The following is a 25,970-nucleotide window of genomic DNA, read 5'->3' on the forward strand; positions in this document are numbered from 1 at the left end:
TTCAAGTTTCCTGACTGGTAATGCTTTGGTGAAGCCGTCAGCAACCTGATCCTTGGAAGGAATTAATCTTACTTGCAGCTGCTTCTTGACCACACGTTCTCTGACAAAATGAAAATCGATTTCTATGTGCTTTGCTCGCGCATGAAAGACTGGATTAGCTGAAAGATATGTAGCTCCCAAGTTATCACACCACAGAATTGGCGGTTGCGCTAACTGAACTCCAAGCTCAACTAACAAAGACTGAAGCCAAATCAACTCAGCTGTCGCATTTGCCATTGCCTTATACTCTGCTTCTGTACTTGATCTTGAGACAGTAGCTTGCTTCCTAGCACTCCAAGAAATAAGATTTGACCCAAAGAATATCGCAAAACCGCCTGTTGACTTTCTATCATCAACACTTCCAGCCCAATCAGCATCAGAGAAAGCACTTAGTAACATTGAGCTTGACTTTTCAATTTTCAAACCAACATTCAAAGTACTTTGCAAATAGCGAAGAATTCTCTTCACAGCTGACCAATGTTCAGTGGTGGGTGCATGTAAGAACTGACACACCTTATTAACTGAATAAGCCAAGTCTGGTCTGGTGAGAGTAAGATATTGCATTGCACCCACTATACTCCTATATCTTGTACTATCTTCTGGTCCCAACAATTCTACCTCATGACTAGAGAGTTTTTCCGAAGTCGACAAGGGTGTTGGAGCAGCTTTGCATTTGATCATGCCAACACGAGACAATATTTCTTGAGCATATTTTTCTTGAGACAGCAGCAGCTCTTGTTTGTCTCTTTGAACTTCGATGCCCAAGAAATAATGTAGATTGCCAAGATCCTTTAGTGCAAAATCCTTAGATCATGCAATAGAGCTGTCACAGCTTCACTAGATGAACTTGTGACAATAATATCATCAACATATATGAGCATATAAATGACAATTCCTGATCTTTGATATATAAACAGAGACGTATCTGACTTAGAAGCCTTAAAACCAAGATCAATAAGTTTAGAACTTAATATTGCATACCAAGCCCTTGGAGCCTGCTTTAGCCCGTAGATAGCTTTATCAAGTCTGCAAACAAGATGTGGAGCATTGTCATCTTCAAAACTAGGTGGTTGTTTCATATAAACCTCCTCTTCCAGAACACCATGTAAGAACGCGTTCTGAACATCCAACTGTCTAAGGCACCATCCTCTAGAAATAGCAAGAGATAGAACTAGTCTAACTGTAGCAATTTTGACAACTGGACTAAAAGTATCCTCATAATCAATGTCATAACGTTGTCTGAATCCCTTGGCTACTAGACGAGCTTTGTACCTGTCAACCGAGCCATCTGCCTTCTTCTTAATCTTATAGACCCATTTGCAGTCAATCAAATTGTTACCCTGTTTTGCTTCCACAAGATGCCATGTTTGATTTCTCTTCAATGCTGTATACTCTTCTTCCATGGCTTTCTTCCATCGAGGATCATCTAAAGCTTCTTGTAAATTTTCAGGCTCTCCTGTAGCACAGAAGTTTCCATACCTGATGGTCCCATCTGTAAATTTCTTGGGCTTAATAATCCCATGTTGCATCCTTGTGCGTCGGAGTGGAGGAGAAGGAGCTTCAACATTTGTTGATGACACAGGTGATCCCGCAGGATGATCCTCTTCAACATTTGCTAATGGCACAGGTGATCCCGCAGGCTGATCCTCTTCAACATTTGTTGGTCGAACCGGAGAGGAGGAGATGGGTGCGTGCGTGGGAGAATCCACTGCCCCCCCACACGGCACGCCGGGATTGGGTGAATGCGGCACCGGAGCGGACACCACATCAGGTGCAGCAACACCGCAATCACTGCCAGATGGAACAGCAGATGAATTCCCACCTCCTGGATTGATGCTGTCATCAATTTGTGCCGAGTTTTCTGCAGAATTTTCCTGTCCATCACAAGCACTATCACCAGCATCATTAGTAACATCAGCAGCACAACTTACACCCCCAAGCAAATGAGTAGGAAGAAGGATTATTTCTTTTCGAAGCTGAGCACCAGCATTGGGATGAACGTGAGCAAAAGGGAAAAATCCTTCATCAAAAACAACATCCCTAGATATGTATATGCGACCACTAGAGATGTCAAGGCACTTAAAGCCTTTGTGAATGGGACTGTAGCCAAGGAAAGCACAGCGGGTAGAGCGGAAAGCAAGTTTTCGAGAATTATACGGTCGCAAGTTGGGCCAACATGCACAACCAAAGATTCTTAGGGATGTGTAATCTGGTTTCTCTTGAAACAGACGTTCAGTGGGTGTTTCATAATCAATAACTTTGCTGGGAAGCAAGTTAATAAGATATGTGGCTGTGAGGAAAGCATGATCCCAATATTTTAGGGGCACAGAGGCATTGGCTAAAAGGGCAAGGCCAACTTCAACAATGTGACGATGCTTCCGTTCAGCTGCACCGTTTTGTTGGTGAGCATGAGGGCAAGAAACCCTATGAGAGATTCCAATGCGCTGAAAGAAGGAATTTAATTTTTCATACTCTCCTCCCCAATCAGATTGCATGGATTTTATTTTCTTGTTAAACTTCCTTTCTACAAGTTGCTGGAAGTTTTGAAAAACTAAGAAGACATCAGATTTTTTTCTTGAGTAGGTAGATCCAAGTGTATTTGCTGAAATCATCTATAAAACTCACATAATATGTATGCCGACCAGCTGAGATAGGAGCAGGCCCCCATACGTCAGAATAGATTAGATCCAAAGGAGAATCAGAGGTACTATTTGAAATTGAATAAGGAAGTTGATGGCTCTTGGCCATTTGACAAGCATCACAAATAGACTCTGATTTCTTATTACTATCACACTGAAGACTATTCTGACTAAGAACTCTCTCTACAATAGGAAAAGCTGGATGACCAAGTCTACTATGCCATCTAGAGCTGGACGGCTTGTTGACTCCAAAAGCTTGTTTGCTGGGTACTCCTTTAGAAGGGTGTGGTCCTAGAGGATATAGGCCACCTCGAGATCTACCTTGATGCAGGATTTTCTTCGTTCCCTGATCCTTAATAAGAAAGAAGTTGGGATGAAACTCTAGAAAGGCATCATTATCGCGTGCTAGCTTATGAACAGAAACAAGATTTTTGCTAGCACTAGGAACATGAAGAACATTATTTAGAAGCAGATCTTTGCTAGGGGTATGTAAAGTTGTAGAGCCAATGTTATTAATTTTCATACCTGATCCATTGGCGGCATGGACTTGATCTCGTCCGGTATACTTGTCGCGGATGGTTAATTTCTCCAACTCCGAAGTGACATGATCTGAAGCTCCACTATCAACGTACCAATTTGAGTCATAGCCGTATCCAGTTGTAGCTGCCCCTGCTGTCTTCTGGTTTTGTTGATCATCATCATCATCATCATACCTATACCAGCATCTTGGGGCTTCATGTCCTTCCTTCTTGCATATCTGACACACCGGCTTGGTGTTGCGCCCTCCCTGTCTGGGAGCATTGATTGAGCTGGAGGTGTTATTTCCACGGTTCTGGTTGTTGCGACCAGAATTGCCACGGCCACGACCACGATTGTTACCACGGCCGCGACCTCTATTACCACGCCCTCGACCAGCCATGTTAGCCGAGGATTGGTACTGACCACTCTCTTGGTACATCTCCAACCTCTGATCGTAGGCAAGTAGCTCGGAGTACAAATCACTCAAGGAGATTGATCCAACACGACCAAGAACTGAAGATACAAAGGGGTTATAATCAAAATCTAACCCAGTAAGAATGAAGTGTACCATCTCATCATCATCGATGGGCTTGCCGATAGTAGCAAGCTCGTCCTTGAAGGCACACATCTTGGTGAAGTATGTTGTAGTTGACATGCCACCCTTCTTGAGCGTGGCAAGCTGCACGCGCAGGTTCGTGACCCGAGCCTTGGAGTGTGCTGAAAACATTGTTGACAGCGCCTTCCATGCTTCTGCAGATGTAGTCACCGTAGCCACCGGTGCTAATGCATCTTTGGTGAGAGAATTCAACAGGTAGCTTAGTAGCTGCTGATCCTTGGAAATCCATGAGTCGTACTCAGGATTGCGGACGGCTACCTTCTTGCCGTCCTTGTCGACCAGCTCGATGGTCTTTGGCGGCTCATGGTCTGAACCATCTAGGATTCCCATGAGCTGAGCACCACGTACTGCAGGAAGAAATTGCGCCTTCCATAGCAGATAGTTGTCCCGAGTTAACTTCTCTGAGACAGAGCCGAGTTGCGCCGGTGTTGGCGAAGCTGAAGATGACGACGCCATGGAGCACTCGACAAGGTTATGGATGTTTTGTGGAAGAGGTTGCTCTGATTACCATGTAAAATTGAAGGAAACGTGGTTGCCTATCTTGGCTAGCCACGGGTGCATGTTTATATAGGCAATTGCCAAGAGTTTTACAAAGATACGATAGCAGTTACAGACTCGGTTTGGCTTGTTAAAATCAATCTATGTCTATATCTAAGAGCTTAACAAACCGAGTATGATACAATCTACCACATCTAGTTCCGAATATATCTGTTACAAAGACCAGATTATTCTAACATGGTCTGCAGCACACTGAGCCAATTAAAAAACTCATTTCCAATCTGGTTGAGTGGGAGAGGTCTCTGAAATGGCATTTATGCCCTTCTTCCTTTCTTTCCCTGCCAGCTCTGCGTGTGTTCGTGCTCTGCTCTGATGGTGCCTCCAAAGGTCCTGCTGCCGGCATCTGGCGCCTTGGTCTCCGGCTCTGCATGCATTGCAACAAAGCATTAGCAAATCACGAGCAAGGGCTAGATTCAGATTGGATTGATTACTGGCCTGTCTCTGCCCATTAATCGCATGATCACACCAGCCCTCTCCTACGCTTGTGATCTTCTCTGCAGCTGGCTAGTGGATCTGCTCCCGCCTGAGGATCTGCTCGTGCTTGCTTGTGCGGAATGGTGATGAGAGGCTCGAGCCGCGAGCCTGAGGGGCGGCCTCGCGCGCCAGCTCCCGCCACGCGCTCGCTCCAGCCGCACGCACGCCTGCTCCGCCACGCGCCCGCACCCGCCTGGCTGGGCCTGCTCCCGCCGCACACCCGTTCCTGCTGCTGCTCCCGCCGCCGCCGCCTGCTAGGACCCTCGGGGAGTAGTGTGGGGATGAAAGGGAAGGACGCGGCGAATGGATAAAGGTCTCGGCGTTGCTGAGCGAACGGAGCTACCGGAATGAATCTAGGGGTATTTTTTGTTTTGTGCAATCCTTCTCTCACCTTCGGAGATGAAAAATCATAGTTTACTGCAGGCGGCGTGATATATGCCAAATCACATTTTGGTGATGTGATAGAGACAAAATCGAAGAGTAGAGTGTGCTGCGTACAAATTCATGTTTTTTGAGGGTGTGCCACACACAAAAAAAAACCCAAAAAGAAAACCACCATTGCCGCATCGAAAAATTGGAAACAATGGAGACTGGATCGCCGATGGTATCGATTTCTCCTCCCCCAAACCCTGTCCTGCCTTAAATCCGCCCACCCACGCAGAGATCTTATTAGGTCAGAGTTGTGCAGATCCAAACACACGGAGGGAACAAGGGATGGAAATCTTCAGAGCTAGTAAGGGCGCACTGCGAAGATTAGATAGTAGGATGCTGACCGTTTGTGCTGAACGTGGGGAAATGATGAGGAGGAACGGTTGCATCCCGCCGCCACCGCAGTTTGAGTTGGTCGATTATCCAGGTATTTTTTAAAAATAAATTTTAATTTGCTGCATGCCTGCCTTTGTGTGCCTGGGATTAAAATTTGGAGTAAATTGGAGTTGTTGACTGTCCACCACTACACGCTTGGGTCTATTTTCTTCAATGTATAACTTTGCGATCGTTCGCTGTTTGTGTGTGTGGTACGCAGATTTTTTCGAGAGAGCTTGGGGATGGGATTCCTTACTTCCACACAATATGGTTACTCCTTTGTTCCTATACAAGATGTACCTCCGGCAGTGTTACATCCGCAATCACCAAATGGAAGCCATTGCTGCTGGTGCCGATGATCTCGGTCTCGATGGAGATGATCACGGGAATGGAATGCTAGCAGCTCTGGCTGGCTCGGTAGCTTCCTGCCTGGCACCTTGTTATCCTGTTTAGCTTCTAAGTTCCCTAGCTTCATCTTCTGATTAGTTTATATATGCTCACAACATTTGTGAAATCATTTGATTTTCGAGAGGATTTCAGCCGAGGTGGTGTTCCTGGGTTCAAATGTTATTGCAAACCTCCCTCACTGCAGTCCTGGTGAATGGCTGCCCTGGCCCGTGGATAAGCTGCAAGCGTGGGCTTCGGCAGGGAGACCCCATGTCCCCGTACTTATTCCTGCTCGTGGCTGACGTCCTGCAGACTTTGATCAAGCGCGCGAGCTCGGTGCGCAATCCACTGGATCCACGGTGCCCCTGCCCTGTGTTGCAATATGCCGACGACACGCTCATCTTGCTCCGTGGCGAGCTGAGCGATGTGCAGAATCTGAAGGTTATCTTGGATCAGTTCTCTGCAGCTACCGGCTTACACATAAACTTCCACAAGAGCACCGCTGTGCCCATGCATATGGGCGAGGACCTCATACCACAATGCATCGATGTGCTGGGCTGTCGCCGTGAAGGCTTCCCTCAAACCTATCTGGGACTGCCGCTTTCCTGCGAGAAGCTGCGTGTGTCTGCATTTGATCCTTACATCTGCAAGGTTGATCGCTACCTGGCTGGCTGGAAGGCGTCCCTCCTCAATCCGATAGGAAGAACGGTGCTGATAAATGCTGTTTTAGATGGCCAATTATCCTATGTCATGATGGCAGTGCCGTTGCCACTTGGGGTGATCACCACGGTTGACAAGCGTCGGAGGAGCTTCCTCTGGACGGGAGAAGCAGACTCAAGTGGCGCTAATTGTCTGATGGCCTGGGACAAGGTCCGTCAGCCGCGCGCCAAAGGTGGACTAGGAATCAGGGACCTGGCTGTGCAGAACACCTGTTTTGCTACTTAAGCTGCTATATAAACTGCACAACGATACCCAGTCATCGTGGGCAAAATGGGTTCGGCAAAATGTTTGCTTAGCTACGCTGGAGGGGGAAATAGCTGGCTCGCACTGGGAAATGCTGCGCAGCCTGCTGCCGCTCTACCAGGCAATCACCACTGTTAACGTTGGAGATGGATGCTCTACATCGTTTTGGGATGACATCTGGATTGGTGATGATTGTCTCTCGGACAGGTTCCCATTGCTACAGAGTCACTGCAAGCAAGCAAATCAATCAGTTTCTGATGTTGTCCGTCATGGCCTGCGCCACCACCTTGTCCCCAGCTTGACACCTGAAGCACAATCTGAGCTCAGCCTGCTGGGCGTTCTCCTCTCTCAGGTGAACCTTGAGGACAAACCGGACAGTCGGTGTTCGTTGTTTGCGGATGTGGAAGGGAATCTGCGAACCTCGGAACTATATGCCCTGATCAAGTCGATGGGCACAGCGGACGGGGGTGTGGTCAGTTGCTTCTGGAAGAGCTGCGCGCCACCTCGAGTCCAATTCTTTGCCTGGCTGCTGGTAAACGGGCGAATCCAGTGCAAAGACAACCTCCTTCGGCGGAAGATTGTGCAAGATAACTCATGCGACCTGTGCAACAGTGAGCCTGAAACTACTCTGCATCTGCTCTTTCGCTGTCCGTTTGCTGCCTCCTTCTGGCGGGCTCTTGGGATTGAATTGCCGCCTGGTCTTGACATCCACGACGTGCACAAAATCCCCCGTCCAGATACGATTCCCGCTGCGCATTTTGATGCCTTCATCCTTCTTTGCTGTTGGCACCTGTGGAAGAGGAGGAACAGCATCACCTTCAGACAGGAAACAATGTCGCTGCGCCAAACGCTGCAGGCCTGCCGGAGCGATGCGAAATTGTGGAGTTGTCGTCTACCGCGTGCTGAGCGACATCTCGGAGACCTCTGGTGTTCCTTGTTTTCTTTGGCAATGTAAACTGATATGTAAAATGTAAACCACTAACTATCCGGCCGTTTGAGGGCCACTGGAATAAAAATAGAAAACCCAGGTGGGGGATCCTCTCCCCCTCCGTTGACCCGTCAAAAAAATCATTTGTTTTCAAGTGTATCAAGATGGAGAATAGTCTTAAACATGTGTGGGAATGCCGTGCTGAATCCTTCACTATTGATGATGACGAGACGGAGGTCCAATTGGTGAGTGACAACATTACCAAGCGCGCTCATGAAATGGCTCAAATTCGGGGATCTGAATTTCCTGCCACTGCTATTGCTCTTAAGGTATGTTTGCATCCCTATCTCTAACTTTAACATACCAAGCAAACCCCTCCTTAATTGGAATGATCAATAATGTTTGTAAATTGACTCCTCTTGTGCTGATTGCAAACCATGTTTAATTTCAATTGTATCACCAAAGAGGCTGAGCTGATGCGCCAGTGCATTATTTCTGGGGATTCCGTCATGTCCTTCAGTTTAAGCAATTCTCTTCGGCGGTGTGCCTTGATCCTTATGACCTGCAAAGATTATGTTCCTGCCGCCGCTGCCATGATGGTACATGCCTTGACTCTACCAAAAGTCCAAAACAATCTGTGACCTAGCTACTTAATCTTCAGTATTAATCACGTGATGTTTATGAATGTCTTGTTGTTGCTTGCAATATAATTTTTAGGGCGTCATGAAAGAGGCTGAGTCGGCGATTGGTTTGCTGCGGGCAGATCAAGATTTAAACAATGCAAAGATAGCCTGCACCGATTTTGTCCGGCATGGCACCTTGTTAATTATGTTTGACTTGTGTGATGAATGTTCAGCTGTTGCAGAGCCTACTGTGTATGACCTACTAACATATTATTCCTCTCATTGCAACATATTTCTCGATTATCATAATATATACATGACAAGTATTCCATACAGATAGCAAACTGAGCAACAGCTCAGTGGTGTCGCTAGATGTGGCTGTGACCACCGACCGGGGTTCAAATCCTGGTATTCCACCCCAAAACACCCCCCCCCCCCCCCCCCTTATTGGCTTGTGGCTATGGTACGTCGCCGGCCCAGGTAAAGGTGCATCGCACCGGCCTGGGTAACGGTGTTCGCTGGCCCAAGTTTGTTCCTAACAGGCATAGGCTAGGGTCTGGGGGATTTCTTGACCAGGGCCATACAGTCCCTTTTAAATTACAATACCATGGTGGAGGTTCTTCTCCCCACCGGTTGAGTTTCTTTTAGTATTCCATACATTTTCTTTTTATCGGTGCAAGGCATAATGATGTATTTTTCTGATCTACTATCACCAGGAGTGACATTACTGGAGATTTGAATTCCAATGAATTAGATAATAAACTGGCTGATAATGGCAATCATGAGGAAAGGGGCAATGTAAGTGAAAATAAGGTATGTTCTACACTGAAATTGGGTGGCTAGCTCAAGTAAGTTTGTATCTGTTTGTGCAACTCATTACTAATAAGCATTGTATGATGAATCCGATGAAAAGAACTCCAAGAAGGAACTAGCAAGGAAGGATGGAAGCAATAGGACATATGAAGATCAGGTATAGTCCACACTGAAAATTGGGCGGCTAGCTCAAACAAATTGATGCCTTTGTGTTCTGCTCATGGAGCTCCTTACTGATATGCATTGAATTATGATGAATCAATGCCAAGATTCCCAATGAGAAACTAGGAAGAAACAGCCTGGACAAGGGCGAGGGAAAGCTAGATAAGTTAGTATTTTCAAAGAAAAATTGTTGAGTGCTTTATACTAAAATGGAATTTGTTACTTACATGTATATTGGATTACAAAGCTTCTCACAGCAAGGGCTTTTTTAGAAGGCTGGTACAGAAGAGCAAGTTAACCAGGTGGGAAGCAGCAATGAGGATGGTTCTGCTTCTAAGGAGGAGAAGGTAGACATTAAAAAAAAAGTGCAGCTAGGTTAAATTTGTTTATGTTCTTCATGGAATTTCTTGCTAACATGAAATTTTATTTTAGCTGTCTGGAAAAGCTGGTGGTCCCAAAAAGGTTTGTCTTTGTGAGCTCATCCTGACATTCTCTTCTGCTCTGCCAAATTGAATTCTATTAGCATATTACTATCTTTCAAGTAATCTTGGTCTGATGACAAACATGTGCCATCCCTTCGATAAGGTTAACTTATACAGAACACTAGCCCACTTCCTGTTATGGTTGCCTTGGCCCTTTTATACCTGGTTTTCACGTGTCTTGTTACCCGATGACATGGTTAAATGTTCTCTCTCTCTCTCTCTCTCTCTCTCTCTCTCTCTCTCTCTCTCTGAACAGTGGATTTCAGGATGCTTTACTTTGGGGAAACGAGGAAGGAACGCCAATGGAACAGCAAGCTAATGAACAATGATGCCGAATTCTCATCTAGTAGATGAACTCTCCTATAATGAATAATGATGCCGAATTCTCATCTAATAGATGAACTCTCTCCTATATTTTGCATTGGTGTAGCTCTTGTTATGGACAATCTGTGATTAGCGCTCTAGACATTTTTCTCATAAGAGGAAAATGAAACGTGTTGATGCTATGATGATGGTTTGTTCTGCTTGTGTTTTAATTACATTCATAAGTGGAAAATGATTAGTTTTGGCATGTTGTGCCGTGCTGCTACTACTGTTTGCATGTGTTGATTCCATAATTGCATCTGCCGGATTGACTTGTAAAAATACACGATTAGATTCTCAGCATTCTTCCTATCGTTAGGCGGCGCCAGGGATTTCAGTAGTCTAAACAATAATATTCCCCTTGGGCCAGGTGTAGCCATGAAGTGGGCTGTACTGTTGCAGGTAGGCATTGCATTGATCCTCTGATTCATGTTGTGTTATCCTTGGAATTGCTGATTAGAGTTAAACTAGCAAATATACCCGTGCGTTGCAACGGGGTGTAGGATGGGAGCCCGGAGGAGAAGGCCGCCGCCGTGGCCATAGGGGGTGGGGGTGCAGTCGTCGGTCGTCGATCCCTTTGACGCACGGTTCCACCCCCTTAATCACCACACCAGCAGCAGCCAATAGGCAGGCAGCGAGCACTCCGTCCATTCTATTTCCTCGTGATTCCTGCACTTGACTCTGTTCTTGTTCCGAATTCGATATATGCCTTGCCTCTTGATAATTTTGATCTTCTCATCGTTTTTTTTTCTTAGAATAAATAAAAACTGGACTTGCAGACATCTCCTTCTGGTTTGGTGTCAGGAGTTGCAGGTGATGACATGATGATAGATGGAGCTAAACCAAACAGTTGAATTCTGTCTCGGCAACCATGACCATGGGGACGCCCAAATTGTTTCATTCAGATAACCAACCTTCCCCAGCCACCTCATCTTGTCGCCGGCTCCATCCACATTTGTCTGTCTTGCAGAATTCCATCGGGAGAGGAGAGGACAGGACCAGAAAACACACATTTGAATTCATGGCAGGACAATACAATTTTAGGATAGCTAATGTGTGACTCACGTTGGTAATTTTAGCATCGGCGGCCTCAAATGATGAGAAAAATGACGTGACAGAACCGCCAAGTTAAAAGACTTAATTAAGCGTAATGGCCATCATTTGAACGCATCAGGCGCATTAGCTTAATTAAGTGTAACTTGACATTCTGTTTTCAACCCACAGGCCGATCGGAACACACCAGAAGTCTCGCGCGACGGCAAGCGCAGACGGTACCAGCATGATACAATTTTACAAAATAGTAAACAATATTAAGATATTTACAAAATGACTTTTTCAAATTAAAATTCACATAATAGATAATATCAGCGGTAGAGAGAGTCTAACCTGAGGAAGATTTTCATTAGAAACCAACTGAAATAAATTGAAATAAAACGATAACTACGGAGACGTGAGGACGTCACATCGAGCCCACCGATGTTAATCTTGGTTAGCTTTTATACCTGAAACAGGGTAAACAACAAATCCTGAGTATACTAATACTCATTAAGACTTACCCGACTATGGGTATACATAGCCCATTATCTAGACATGCAAGGCTTTCTGGCTGTGGATTATTTGCAGAAAAGCGTCTAAGGGTGGATTCTTACTTTCAATATTTTAGCTCACATTCTATATAAATTAATATCCTCTAGGCATTTGCAGAACCCTTTCTAAAACAAACATAATAGAAGATCAATTAGTAATCTCAACATTTCCTTCAACATATACATTAATATTCCATCTCATTACTACGATGCGGTGCTGCGATCAAGGTGCTCATATCCGAGAGCGACTGACGGCGAATCGATCCGATTTAACCTTGCAAGGTGGACCTAACCAACACGGCACGTATTTGCCCCGTCGGACAATACGAACCAACCATTCCCCTCCCCGCCTCGAACTACAGAACCGCCCACCTGCATATAGTCAACCGAGCCCTACGAGAGACCACCAAAAGTAAACATATGCATCCCAATTCTCCGCGGCCACTCGACTGCCCTAAGGGGTGGGTAGAAGTTCTGTACTTTCGAAACAAGGCAGTACTAGGCTTACCGGTTTCGACTACCTCCTACTCTCAGTATGCGGTTAGTACAATTCAAACTCGGACGGGGCTAAAACACCCAGGAACCCTGTCCTGCTGTCATACCTATACATCATCATCATTCCCCCGCCCGGTCTCATATTTCCATGTCAATTTCAACAACTCAGGTACTGTATATAAGTATATAACCTATATCTCGTGAGTAACCGGAAATTACTCGACTTCTAAGTATCCTATATCTCGCGAGTGCAAAAAATCACTCGACTTCTATCGAGAAGTATTAAGCATAGCATTTCTATCGTCCTATACATGCTAGTATAATTCAGGGAAACCTAGGGATCATGCAACTAGGGTTCCAATCAACTCCTGAAACGTAATGCACAAATAATAAAAATACATATATAGGTGTCATAATTTCAAATAATAGGATGTGCACCGGGGCTTGCCTGGGAGTAAAGTATCACTATAAGTTAGTAGGTTGGAGCTTCATGATAGATAATCCACCACCTTCTGGATAGAAACTAACACACCATCTTTTGGAGTTTTCTCCATCTTTATGTTCCAATCGTCCTTCAATTGATCTACCCTCGTACCTAAATGATATGCATAGATGCACATGCATGCACAAAAGAGGCATAAGCACATATTTTAAGGATGACCAGAAAGTAATGTGTGGTACGTTGTCGTAAAGAAGTAATGTACAAATCGTACTAAGGTTGATCACTCATCCTCACCCGAAGGACTAGTTCATCCTTGAGATTTGTCTTATGAAGTTACTTGCCCTAGTGATTAAAGCTAACAAGGCATCATGGATATCGTCACAAGAATAAGAAGTCTACCACATGTTAATTGCATCATCTATATATATTAAGTACCTTTAGTTACAAACATGTCAGACTCAAACTACAGTACATAGGTGAAATTTATTAGGTGGTAAAAGTGATACTTAACATGATAATTACTCTCTTCTGAACTTATCTCATTGGACACTCGTTTACAGATAACCAAGCATTAGTAACTACCTAAAGAACCAAGGTGGTGTGTATTTAAGTGTGACACCTAACGTTATATTTACATGGCACAAAACAAGATAAATTACACATGCTAGGAATGAAATAAGTTGCACGAGTACAATTTAATAGCACAAACTAATTCTTACTGATTATATCCTGTAATTATACTTAACAAAATATTTTACATAAATTTATCATGATCTTATATGTAAAGAAACTATTATTTCTAATAGAACATGCCTAACTACTAATAAAAATTATTTTTGATTAGCAACCTATATGTTCCGAACATAAAATATTTACTAGTGATAAAACAATAGAAAACAACCCTAGCATGAAGTTTTCATGATTTATCAGCAAGCATAATTATTTATGCATATTCCTATTACTCATAAACTATTTATTAAACACTAACCAAGTTAAATCAATAACTCATGCACACGTGCACTAATAAATCTGAAACTTTTACCACATCACATGCATCACATGACTAATCTACCATAAAAATTTCACAGCAAAAAGGAGCAACATAACTACATATATGATTTTATCCCTAACAAGCATGAATAAAATTCTAGGACAATATTTTTCTACCAACACATGTCATATTATAGGTTCATTGCATATATATAATCACAAGGATTCCAAAACATCTTTATTTTCTATTTTATGATTTTTCCATGATTTACTATACATTTTCAAAGTTTACAGCCACTTAAACTAATATTTAAACTAGAGCAAAAACTATTTAGAAACTGAAGATCAACCTGTAAGAAAAGTTGTAGATCGTAGAACAAGGAATCCAACAAATTTTAGTTTACAATTTTCTGATTTTTCTATGATTTTTCAAAGTTTCAGCCAATTTATTGCAAAAGGACCCTTCGAAGCACTATTCACCTGAGTCATGGACTTCGCAAAAAGGACCCTGCACTTCTTTCTATTGTTACCTGGGGTCCCTCACGCGAACTGGAAGCAGAGGAGGCGCTTAAGACGCTCGATTCCGGCGAGAGGAGCCATGCCGGCGGGCACGAAGCGGGGAAAAAGCATGAGAGCATCACCTGCGACCGATTTAGAGCAAGAGTTGGAGCCGGGGATGGTCGAAGAAGGGCCGGCGACGGTGCAGTGGTCTGGGCGGCGGCGGCGAGCGGGATCGACGGGGTCGGGGTGAGGAGCTTCAGGGGGTTGAGAGCAATCCGTTCAGGGGCTAGCTCGGGCAGAGAAGGGCCGGAGGTGGTGGTGCGACGGTGAGCTTTCGCCGGCGGCCATGGCGGCTGCAGTGGCGAGGCGAGACGGCACGGCGACGAAACGAGACAGCAATGGGGCGAAGCGGCACGACAACCAGCGCGGCTGGGCGGAGCCGGCGCGCTCCGTGGCGCGGCGCAGGGGCGTGCGGAGATGGGCTGACCACGGCAGCGAGGCAGCGTTCCTGTGGCGGCGCGCATCGACAGCCTGGACGACAGCGCGCGCTAGAGCGGGCGGAAAGCAAACGCGCTAGGAAGGTGGCGAGGAAGCGAGAGGGTTCGAGAACGGACGCGCGGCAGCAGGGGATGAATGGAGACGCTCGGCGCGAGCAACGCCGTGGCCAATTTGGCCACGGTGACCACGCATAGGAAAGAGAGAGCAGAGAGAGCCACACGTGGGCTTGATATTTTTGACCCAATTTTGAATCTTCAAATTTCGTTTAAGACTCCTAATTGAGGGCTAATTTCCCTTGATTGTTGACATCAGGCTTCCTGCAGTTCCAATCGGAATAAAGGTCCCGCCAAGATGCCCACGCGATAAATATTCTATTCTGCAGATATTGTCAGTGCAGCATCTCTAAAAGAGAAGAGAAACCCACTGGAGTTGGAGTATGCATCACTGCTTGCTTTCTGTTACTACCAATCTAGGAGTACATCATGCGCCACAGACCCACAGTAAACTCCGTCCGTCAAACCTGGAGGGCTGGACCTCACTCATGCAATGCAATCCTCTGTCCAGTCTATTGGGCATGCTCCTCTGACAACAGCAAATCCCAAATCCGTCTAGGTGAGCAACTCTGCAGATAGACGGAAAGCAACGGTTAGATTCGTTTTCAGATCACCGTATTTTAACCAGCACCATGAAACGATGACTAACACCTGAAGAGCATCCAATTATTCATTCTGAAAGGGACGAAAGATAAAACAGAATCATATACAGTGGAACGAGGATAGCTTTTCGTAAAGAAATATGGTGTGCCTATAGTACTTACAGCATCCACACGATGCCATATTTTCCTGTTTAAGAAAAGGCATGCTGGCAAGATATGAATTATATGGTTTTAAATGCACATACATGTGTAAAACAATGTTGTTGTTTTTTTGTGTGCAGTCCTCAAATACTTTCTCTAGTAAGACAAATACAAGTTCCCATGCATCACCATGAAATATTAAAAGCATCCAATCATATTTTAAAAAAAAACTATAGAGCAAATTTCTCTTATTATTCACACTTAACGGAAAGAGTTCTATATTTCATTGCTGAAGGGGAAATAACATCTGATCTACTAAAGGAATGACAGTTAAGTAATGTAACACCTAACAAAATTGAATGAAGAAACAGAACAAGGCAAAACACAAAAGATTCGATCAAATTTGCCAATAGAGAATAAGATGCTCAGTTATCCTTTCAAAGCGAATAAAAAAAACCTTGGGCCTATAAAAGAGGACATCCCAGCTGCAAACCAATTCGGCAATTCCCACCCTTCTCGGGCTTCCTAGTGTAGATACCTTTAAGCAAGGAGCCAATTACCAATGTCTCAAGCTCAGCCCCTTCATCTCCATGCCCAGAGGAAACACGAGGACAACCAAGCCAATGCTATGAAGGATGGGAGAGCACCAGGAACTGGTGACAAGTTGGGGCATGGCCACCATATGAAAGATGAGAAGAATACGGATGTGGACACAATAGCTTCAGAGTTCATCAACCTCAAGCATAGGGCTTGGGCACTACAGAAGAGTACAACCATGTATCCAGCTTCCACTTAGAAGTGCCCTGGTCCATCTAGTCAACAGTATCTACTTATGCTTTGTCTCTATAGTAGGTCCTAGTTTCAATAATGGATGTTGCTTGCAGCCTTGGATACTTGCAGAGTCAAGTAACCATGGCGTTGTTGCTATACTATGAATAAGAATGTAATGTAATTAACTAATTATTATTATTTGCAAGACTGATGTGTGGAGTACTTTACATATGATGAGGGTATAATTATGATCCTGTTATTTGGACTTATTTCTATTTGTACTGCTAAGATTTTAAAGAATTCTTCTAAATATTAGCCATTCCAATGATCAGTTAAGAAAAACTGTGCTGATAAAAACAGATTTGACAAGAAGGCTGTCTGTAAAAACTTCAGGTGGGAGTAAATCAAATTATGGATGAAATAGCACCATAGTAACAACCTGTCAGTGCTGGAGTGAAGAAGCCACTTCATTATTCTGGTGAGCCAGACATTTTTATGCGATCGGAAAACGAATGAGATCAGAAAGGCCATAGACTCTGGACATCTGGAGCTTTTACTACATGATATATTTGCTGTAATAAAATTGTCAAGTTCAAGATAAAACACCAGATCAACTACTGAGTTGTACGTAATTAAAATGACCAGGTAACACAAGTAACACTACTGATGGTTACAGTATTGTAATCTTACTCTGGAACCGAAAATGGTCCGAAGCATAACAGCATGGTGCTCAAGATATGTGTTCAAGTGTTTTGATTCATTTGGGTCATTTTGTACGGAAAGCTAACTGACATAACTGCAATGATGTTAGAATGAAGGCAAACAGCAGTTTTGAGGATGTGCCACTTGCCACCCTCCTAAGTCGAGTTACATGGGAACATGCCAGTGAGGCATATGGGAGTGGCAAATCCTGAAATTTAACCTACTTGTGTGGTAATATCCTTAAAAGATATCTAATAAAAGAAAACATCATCTATTTATTCTCATCAAATTAAATGTTAGCCATTCCAATTATCAGTTAAGAAAAAACTGTGTTGATAATAAAGCAGAACAATATGGTGCTCAACTTCTAAGTGCAAGTGCTTTGATTCATTTCGATCATTTTGTGGGAAACAACAACTGCTTGCAATGTAATATTAGCAACACTGAATAGAAAGAAAAACAGCAGTTCTAAGGATATGCCACCCTCCAAAGTCAAGTTATAGGGGAATATATCAGGGAGACATGGTAGTGGTATATCCTGAAGTTCAACTTAGTTGAGTGGTACATCCTTAAAAGATATCTGGTAAAAGATAAACCTCGTCTACTTATAAAAGATTATTCTCATCAAACTACAAATACCAAACCAAGATTACTCAACAATGACACAAGGCTAAGCTTTAGCTTTCACCATAATCTCATCAACCATTGCTTGCTTCAACTCCAGTCCAGAAGCAATCTCAACTTTGATAGATTCAAACAATTCAGAGACGTGAGGGTGCTTGCGGATGTGGAAAGGGCATTTGTACAGTAAATCTTGAGCCTCAGAATATCTCCCCTCTGCAAAGAACGACTTGAGAACGTGCAGGTAGGCAGCAGGTGCCGGGCAAGTATTCATCACTGTCAAGGCCTTGAGAAAGTCCCTTGCATCTTCAACCGTCCCGTGCTTAGCAATGAAAGGAGGGAATGGTTCCGTGAAAGGTGGAAACCTGAGGGCTTTCATTGACCTCAGAAGGGCCAGTGCCTCGTCAAGCTTCTTAATCCTCAGCAACTCATCAATTACGTGCTTGTAAGTGCGTTGCCAAGGCCTCAGGTGAGCCTTGTCCACCATCTCAACAAACAAAGTGTAAGCAGCATCAACCTTTTCATGGGCACACAGACCTCTGACCATCACATCCAGCAAATCGGCGTCTGCATCCAAGTTCTTGTCTATCATCTCTGTCAAGTACTGCAGAGCTCTGTCCACATCTCCAGCCGTGCAGTGCCCTTGGATCAACATGGTCCAAGTCTTCAAATCTGGGACGCACCCTTGAGCCTCCATTTCATCAAATACTTTGCGAGCATCATCCAACTTGTCAGCCTTGCAGAGACCATAGACCAATTGGCTATATGTAACATTGTCTGGCTGATGGCCTTCCTCTCTCATCCTCCGCACAACCTGTGCAGCCTCATCAAAGCTCCCATTGCTCGTGAGCGCCCTGTGAATCCCATCAAACAACATCTTGGTCTTTTTGTCCCACACGGCCTCAAACTTGCTGACAACCCGATGGACAAGGTCAAGGTCTGGCGACGGAGCCAGCGAGATAAGCCTGATGATGAGCGGCCCATCGTTCTGGGCTGGCTTGAAAGGACCATCCATCATAAGCTCGTAGAGCTCCACAGCCTCCTTGAACATATGCCGCTTCTGGAAGTTCCTGGAGATCTTGACGTAAGTGTCGATATCCACGTGGATCCCGGCGGCCTTCATTTCCTGGACGAGGTCCCAAAACTCTGGCACCGATACCTCCCGTCCGAGCACCCTTGCCATGGCATTGTAGGCCACCGAGGCGTGCTTGTAACCCTGCTGACGCCCAGCCCGTCGGAAGAAGGCGAGAGCCTTAGTGGGATGGTCCCTCAGCTCCCGCAGCACCTTGGCCACGGCGGTCTCCGTGAGCGGAAGGAGGCCGATGGCGCCCAGCTTCCCATCGAGGTCCGCGGCGTCGAGCTCCAGGACGGCCTCGGCGGCGGAGGAGGTGCCCTTGGCCTCCTCTCGGGACTTGTTGTAGTGCGCGGTGAGGGCGGCGTAGTCGGCGGAGAGGCTTGCCTTCTTGAAGGATGCGAGGGCGGCGACGTAGGTGCCCTGGTCGACGGAGTGGCCGGCCTCCTGCATCTCGCGGAGGAAGGGCCAGAAGTGGCGCTGGGCGGAAGAGGGGTCGGAGGCGAGGGTGCGGAGCATGATGTTGTATGCGGCGGAGCAGACGGGCTGGCCGGCGGCGGCGGAGCGGCGGAAGAAGGCAAGCGCGCGGGAGGGGTCGTTGGAGAGGTTGTGGATGTTGTAGATCACGGCCTCAGGGGAAGGGGTCGTTACGGTGGCGGTGGAGAGGAGGCGCCGGAGTGGGAGGAGGCGCCGGAGGGAGGGGAGCGCCGCCATGGGTGCCGTGGGGGGTTTTTTTATATATTTTTTTATGGCAGCTGCTTGGCTTGGCGGCCAGGAATGGGGAGGGGAATAAACGGCGGCCAGAGCTAACATGGGCTGGGCCATCCTTGCTAAGACCGTTTCGGGCGCTTTTTTCTTTTTTTATATTTTAAAAAAAATAAAATTTCAAAAATATATGTCCGTTTTGGAAAATTTTAAAAATATACCCCGGTCGCCCTATGGGGGGCGACAGGGCTCAAATGTAATTTTTTTCTTCTTCAAATTTGCAACAAAATCCCTGGAGAAAAAAAAGGACATGTCGCCCACCCAACGGGCGACGGGCCCCTGTCGCCCATCCCAGGGGCGACAGGGGCATGTCGCCCGTTGGGGGGGGCGACAGGGTCCTTCCCCTCTATTTAAGCCCTGGCCGCCATTCGCCGCCATTCCCTTTGTCATTTGAGCCTAAAAATTCAGAAAAAAGAGAGAGGGTGAGGAGAAGAAAAGCGGCGAAGCTCTGCCGAATTGCGTACTCCTGATCTACAGGTAACTTCCGTATGAATCCATTGATATTGTATAACAATTTAATTTAATTAGTGGATTAGCTGAATTAGATTTGGTGCTTTAGAACACTGGTTTAGTATTACAATTTGAGTACTATTACAGACTTTTTCAAATAAAATAATTATACATTAGAATAGAATTATGACAGTACCTTATTGATATTGCAGCATAAGGCAATGGCTGCCTCAAATTGTGGAGGATTTTCATGGACCGAAGAAAAATCTAGTATAATACTTGATATCATGACCCATCTTGTTATCAGTAAGAAGTTGGATCCGTTAGCGGATGGTACGATAGAGATGGTGTTGTCCAAAGTAGTAGAGTTTAAAGATTTCACATTATTTCGAGGTATTACGACGCAAGATGTAAAGGGACACCTGCTAGAACGTCGGAAGATATACATGAGAGTATGTGAACTAACAAATCATCCTAATATCATTGGATCCTTACAAAGTTCTTGTAAGATATGGATGCGGCCAGAGGTGTAGGAGATGCACATCAAGGTAACTCTCATTCAGTTCTAATCCCGTCCGTCATTTCGAATCCATATTTATGAAACAGTAACATTGTTTTTTAATTATATGCTAGGATTACCCCGAGGACACGGAGTTGATTAACGAAACGATACCAAATTTCCGTAAATTGGTATGTATCTTCGATGGTGGACTTATGCCGCAAACTAGATGAAGGAGGCGGATAAGATTTTCGGGTGATAGTACTTGGCCTGCGCAAGAACAGATGCCCGGAGGTTCGTCGAGTCATGCTTCAGCACCTCAACCACCAACTTGTGTTAACTGGGATGACGACATGGATGACTTCATGCCCCCCAAACCATGGCCTCCAACACATGATGTTCCTCCCCCTGTACATGAACCTAGAATCAGAAAGGAGACAAAGGGAAAGGCAAGAGGTTCGTCAAGTCATGTTGCACCACCTGCAGCACAAATTTGTGTTAACTGGGATGACGACATGGATGACTTCATGCCCCCCAAATCATGGCCTCCAACACATGATGTTCCTCCCCCTGTACATGAACGTAGATCCAGAAAAGAGAGAAAGGGAAAGCTAAGAGGTTCGTCGAGCTATACTACACCACCTGCAGCACCACCATCTGTCAACTGGGATGACGACCTAGATGATTTCATGCCATGATCTATAACATATGATGTTCATCGGTTTAAGATGTATTTGCATTTAGTATTGTTAATGTTGTATTATGCTTGTATGTACGTCTCGTACCTAACTTGCATTCACTGGACATGTACGTAATGTCGAGTTTGAATCGTACTTAGTCGTAATGGAGCATCGAAGTATAAACATACCATCTATTGTATGTAATGGAAAATACGAGAGTGATCAGTGACGAACGTTGAAGTGTATAAATAAGCGGTCCACAGCTATCTCATTACAAATAAACATCAGAGATACAAACATCAGATATATCTAACCACCCCTATGGCGTCGGAGCTTTTCATGTCACTAGAATACTAAAAAGCAGACATGTAATAAATATAATGATAAGAAATAAGAACTAAGAAATGCATTACGTAATGTGAACCACCAAATTTTACATCATAATACAACGATAATGAAAAACACATCACACATGCAGTGCCATGTCAGAACCCGTTACAAACTACGGTAAACAGATTCCGGACTAACCTAACATGCCTTAGGTAATTTAAAAAAAACAGAACAAACACAACGATGCAGCATGTCACTAGCACTAGGGTAGTCCTAGTAGCCGTACCCCCACGTAGTAAACTGTTTTGAGCCTTCTCCGTAGTATCCACCCATTGCAGGTGGTGCAGGCGGTGGTGCCGGAGGCGCAGGGCCCTTCTTCTTGTGACAAGGGCAGTTGCAGTAAGGAATAGTGTATGGTTCATTCTGTGAACCGGCTGCATTGCTGGTATCATCAACTTCATCGTCTTTGTTACCATCGCTCACTTCCTCATAATGGTTCACCTTACATTCCAGATCAAAGATCTTTATCTGGAGGTACTCGATGAACTCCTGAACAGAATCAATTGGTGCAGGATCTACCCACCTAGTAAAACTACAGTTTTCTGGAGCAACGAAAGACTGCAAAACAAATTTCATGTAAGGTGTCTCATTGAAGATAAAGAAATGAAACAACCGAGTATTAACCATGCGTGTGGACATTTAAAGAAACGCCGACCGTCATCCATCCCGTCGGTGCACATCTGCACTAAGCAGTCCGCACCATGTCTGCATTTTGGCCACGGTTCTCTACGGTTATCGTATTGTCGAAGAGGAGTTTCATTGGTAAATTCACTCTTGTGCTGTGGAGAAAACTCAAACACTGGTTCCGGAAAGGAATCAGGTCCAAGAGGCCCCTCCCATATTATTGGGGTCTCCCTTTCTTCCCCCTTTTCTTTTCCCAAAACCATAGTAATTCTTCCCGCTAGATCCACCTCCAGACATTGGGTATACAATGAGGTTTGGTGTTTGAGTTGTGCTGGGAGTTCACAAACTTGGGAGTATTTATAGGCGCACAAAGGTCTGATACCCGGAGTGTGGAGTGTAAATGCACCTAAAAAACCTACATGACAACACAGTGAAGAGGCTAGCTGACCTAACACTGAAAAGGCTAGATTCGATGCTCGAAATGACTACTCGATGCATCTCTGTGCATGCAAACTCACAGCACTGCATTGCTGCCGCTCGGTCGATCGCGCCTAGATGCCGCATTCCCCACTACACGCCACAGACCTTCGCTGTAGAATGACAGGTCCGTCGTCCTCGCCAGAGAGACTGCTTTGAAGGTGAGTTGGTGTGGTTGCCGTCTGGTCATATCTATTTGAAATGGTGGAAGAGCACTGCTATTGGGTTGTCGTCTTTTGTCACGTATGTCTGGGCAAAGAATGCGATATTTGGGAAACCCGTGATCGCCGTGCTGAGCAGTGGCAACCTGTGATCTCGTACTCGCAGCTAGATACACTATGGTTCCTATTTTGAGCTATTCGAGCGTGTAGTCGTCATCATCGTCGGCGGGTGAGGTCTCCGAATGCTTTTTAGTATTCTAGTGACATGAAAATGTGTGCTTTTTAGCAGCAGACCCCGATGTATTTCTTAGTTCTTAGTTCTTATTGTTATATTAATTAAATGTGTGTTTTTTAGTATTCTAGTGACATGAAAAGCTCCGAAAATATTAAGGACAAGTTCAAAGATTTCATAGACTCCCGGCTACAACTGTAAATTAATGGTAAAGGCTACAACACACAGAGTTAAGCTCTCAACTTAAAACATAAACAACTAATTGCAGTGGCATGTGCACGCGACAAGATAATTTCTTGTTGCATCTAAACCTACCATGCCTTATGGAATGTAAAATGCCGGGATTATATGGTACTACTCTACTGAGTGCACCTAGGATATTTGCCATTCCTAATTGCTTCGGCCCCGGCTTCCTTCGCACGGCGTGCCCTCTCTCGCTTTCTCTCCCTGTCAGCTTCACGTTCGGCCGCCGCCTTACGATCCACCTCCTCCATCCTCTTGCGGATCTCTTCTTGCTCTTTCTTGCACTTCTCCTCTTGCTGTTCCTCGTGCTTCATTCGGCGCCAACGTTCTGCAGCCCACCTTGCTTTTTGTTCCACAATGTCCTTTGCCTGCTGCGATTGCACGGTGTCGAACCACTGCATAAAATCACAAAGAGGCGGAGGAGACTTTGTCCAACACAAGTTAGAATCATAACTCAATGTTAGGTCACAGAGAAAAATAACGTATGTTCTCCTGCTACCTTGGCCCGGTCTTTGCTGTATCGCTTAGGTGGATCATATTCGTAGTTCTCACACATAAAGAACCTCATGCCGTAGTCATCTCCTAAAACCTCAGATTGCATGAACTTGCATAACGAACCGCAGAAGCACATTGGCACATCAATTTCTTCGGGTACGGTGGCTTTACACTTGCTCCACGGAATGTAGGTTGATCCTGACGAAGACATTGGCGCTATAGTGTGGTGCGCCAAATAACAAACAATGATTTAAGCAATGCACATATCGTATACTGCAATATCAATAAGGTACTGTCATAATTCTATTTTAATGTATACTTATTTTATTTGAAAAAGTCTGTAATAGTACTCAAATTGTAATACTAAATCAGTGTTCTAAAGCACCAAATCTAATTCAACTAATCTGCTAATTAAATTAAATTGTTATACAATATCAACGAATTTATACGGAAGTTACCGGTAGATCACAAGTGCGGAATTCGGCAGAGCTTCGCCGCTTCCCTTCTCCTCACCCCTCTCTTTTTTCTTTTTTTTGGTGGATTTTTTGAGGTCAAATGAGGAGGGAATGAGGGGGGAGGTCTTATATAGGGAGGGCTGACCCGGTCGCCCGGCGGGGGGGGGGGGGGGGGGGGGGGGGCGACAGGCCCCCCCTGTCGCCCGCGGGAGGGGCGACCGGCCCCCCTAGCGCCTGTACGCTGGGCCCACTGGTCGGTCGCCCCTGGGATGGGCGACAGGGGGCTGTCGCCCGTTGGGTGGGCGACAGGCCCCCTCTTTTTTTTTTCTCCAGGGACTTTGTTGCAAATTTGAAGAAGAAAAAAATTACATTTGAGCCCTGTCGCCCCCCCATAGGGTGACCGGGGTATATTTTTGAAATTTTCCAAAACGGGCATATATTTTTGAAATTTTATTTTTTTTAAATATAAAAAAGAAAAAAGCGCCCGTTTCGGGCCCAAGTAACATTTTTTTTCCTGTGAATAGGGCCCAAGTAACACATCTCTCTCTCTCTCCTGGGTAGGGGGCCCATTAGCCAGCCAATGAAAACATAGGAAATCATCATAAGGCTCGAAAAGGCAGATTAGTTGCAACACAGTGAAAGACAAACTAAAAGAAGATGCACGATTAGCGTAGTTAATTGGCAAGAGCATCCTAGCTAGATTGGTCCATTTTGATCAGTGGGCATATGCCCCGGTATGTCTAAACAAAAGACTCAACTTTCTCTCTGACCAAGAAACATTCAATATATATATTAAGCCCTTGTTTAGATGCATCCAAAATTCCAAAACTTTTTGAAATTGGGCCACTTTTTGGAATTTTGCAACTAAACGAACTTTTGTAATGTTTTGAATGTAAAGTTTTGGTTCCAGGGTGTAAAGTTTTCAAAGTATACGGACACACATTTGAAGTATTAAACGTAGACTAATAACAAAACAAATTATAGATTCCGTCTGTAAACTGCGGAGACAAATTTATTAAGCCAAGTTAATTCATCATTAGTAAATGTTTACATGTGTCCAAACATTTGATGTAAAGTTTACAGTCATTTGGAATATAAAGTTTTGGAACGTAAAGTTTACAACCATTTGGAATGTAAAGTTTTTGCATCTAAACAAGGCCTAAGAAGGCAGGCGATCCACGCAGCATATGGAATGGCAAACATGCATAAAGGTGACAGCGATCATGGAGCTGAGTCATCACCAGGTCACTTGCTCAAAGGCACTTTTTCTCACAGCTTCCATCCGCTTATTTATTTTTCTTTTGCTGTCCAAAGAAATCTGCAGGGTGCAGGTGCATGCAGATGCAGTGACCACTTTGTCAGCAGGGGAAAACAAAGGGAGATTTTATTTGAAGGCCCAAATTAATTAAACCAACTTAATTATAATAGCGGAACGATGGAGTGACCAAAACCTACGAGATGCAAGACGGCTAATTAGGTAAAAAGCTAATCATGTGGTTTAAAGAAGCTTTATTTTATTTGTCAGCTAATGGCAAGGGGGCTGTGGTGTTAGGTCAAGAGGTTGGACTTGGACAGATGTGTGGTCAGAGAATCTGATGATCATCTATCTATCTATCTGGACAGCAATATCAACAGCTAGCATGGCCGACTTAATC

The 25,970-nt window shown here is 44.8% G+C and overlaps 2 protein-coding genes and 1 non-coding gene across 5 annotated transcripts; 1 reads left to right on the forward strand and 2 right to left on the reverse strand.

The window, feature by feature from the left end:
• Positions 1-3,647: 3,647 nt before the first annotated feature.
• LOC120677090 lies at positions 3,648-3,786 on the reverse strand. Its single transcript, XR_005676154.1, has one exon. It is a non-coding gene; the product is annotated as a small nucleolar RNA Z247 (small nucleolar RNA).
• A 1,607-nt stretch (positions 3,787-5,393) lies between these two features.
• On the forward strand, positions 5,394-10,518 carry LOC120672389. Of its 3 annotated transcripts, XR_005674120.1 has the most exons (9): positions 5,394-5,701; positions 5,870-8,256; positions 8,393-8,526; positions 9,267-9,363; positions 9,464-9,520; positions 9,633-9,691; positions 9,773-9,872; positions 9,958-9,987; positions 10,264-10,518. XR_005674120.1 is itself a non-coding variant. In XM_039952762.1 (6 exons), exons 2-6 carry the CDS (start codon positions 5,560-5,562, stop codon positions 8,888-8,890), a joined length of 906 nt encoding a protein of 301 aa, XP_039808696.1. In that variant the 5' UTR covers positions 5,394-5,449; positions 5,534-5,559; the 3' UTR covers positions 8,891-9,257. The 3 variants fall into 3 exon arrangements, 1 of the variants encoding a protein (XP_039808696.1); XR_005674119.1 differs by having other exon boundaries at positions 5,870-8,526; positions 10,264-10,517; XM_039952762.1 differs by lacking the exons at positions 9,267-9,363; positions 9,464-9,520; positions 9,633-9,691; ... (1 more) ...; positions 9,958-9,987; positions 10,264-10,518 and adding an exon at positions 8,645-9,257 and having other exon boundaries at positions 5,394-5,449; positions 5,534-5,701; positions 5,870-6,066; positions 8,083-8,256; positions 8,380-8,526.
• Positions 10,519-17,505: 6,987 nt separating this feature from the next.
• On the reverse strand, positions 17,506-19,640 carry LOC120672388 (pentatricopeptide repeat-containing protein At3g48250, chloroplastic-like). Its single transcript, XM_039952761.1, has one exon. It carries the CDS (start codon positions 19,556-19,558, stop codon positions 17,822-17,824), a length of 1,737 nt encoding a protein of 578 aa, XP_039808695.1. The 5' UTR covers positions 19,559-19,640; the 3' UTR covers positions 17,506-17,821.
• Positions 19,641-25,970: the final 6,330 nt, after the last annotated feature.

The sequence above is a fragment of the Panicum virgatum genome, chromosome 5N, assembly GCF_016808335.1.
Source record: "Panicum virgatum strain AP13 chromosome 5N, P.virgatum_v5, whole genome shotgun sequence".
NCBI classification, from domain to species: Eukaryota; Viridiplantae; Streptophyta; class Magnoliopsida; order Poales; family Poaceae; genus Panicum; species Panicum virgatum.

What these genes read in the sequence shown, in the direction of transcription:
- LOC120672389 (XM_039952762.1), top strand. Translation starts at nt 5,560, where the DNA reads ATGGAAATCTTCAGAGCTAGTAAGGGCGCACTGCGAAGATTAGATAGT. An exon ending in TGAGTTGGTCGATTATCCAG is followed by an intron (nt 5,702 to 5,869) that starts GTATTTTTTAAA and finishes TGTGGTACGCAG; the next exon opens with ATTTTTTCGAGAGAGCTTGG. An exon ending in TAGCAGCTCTGGCTGGCTCG is followed by an intron (nt 6,067 to 8,082) that starts GTAGCTTCCTGC and finishes TTTGTTTTCAAG; the next exon opens with TGTATCAAGATGGAGAATAG.
- LOC120672388 (XM_039952761.1), bottom strand. Translation starts at nt 19,558, where the DNA reads ATGGCGGCGCTCCCCTCCCTCCGGCGCCTCCTCCCACTCCGGCGCCTC.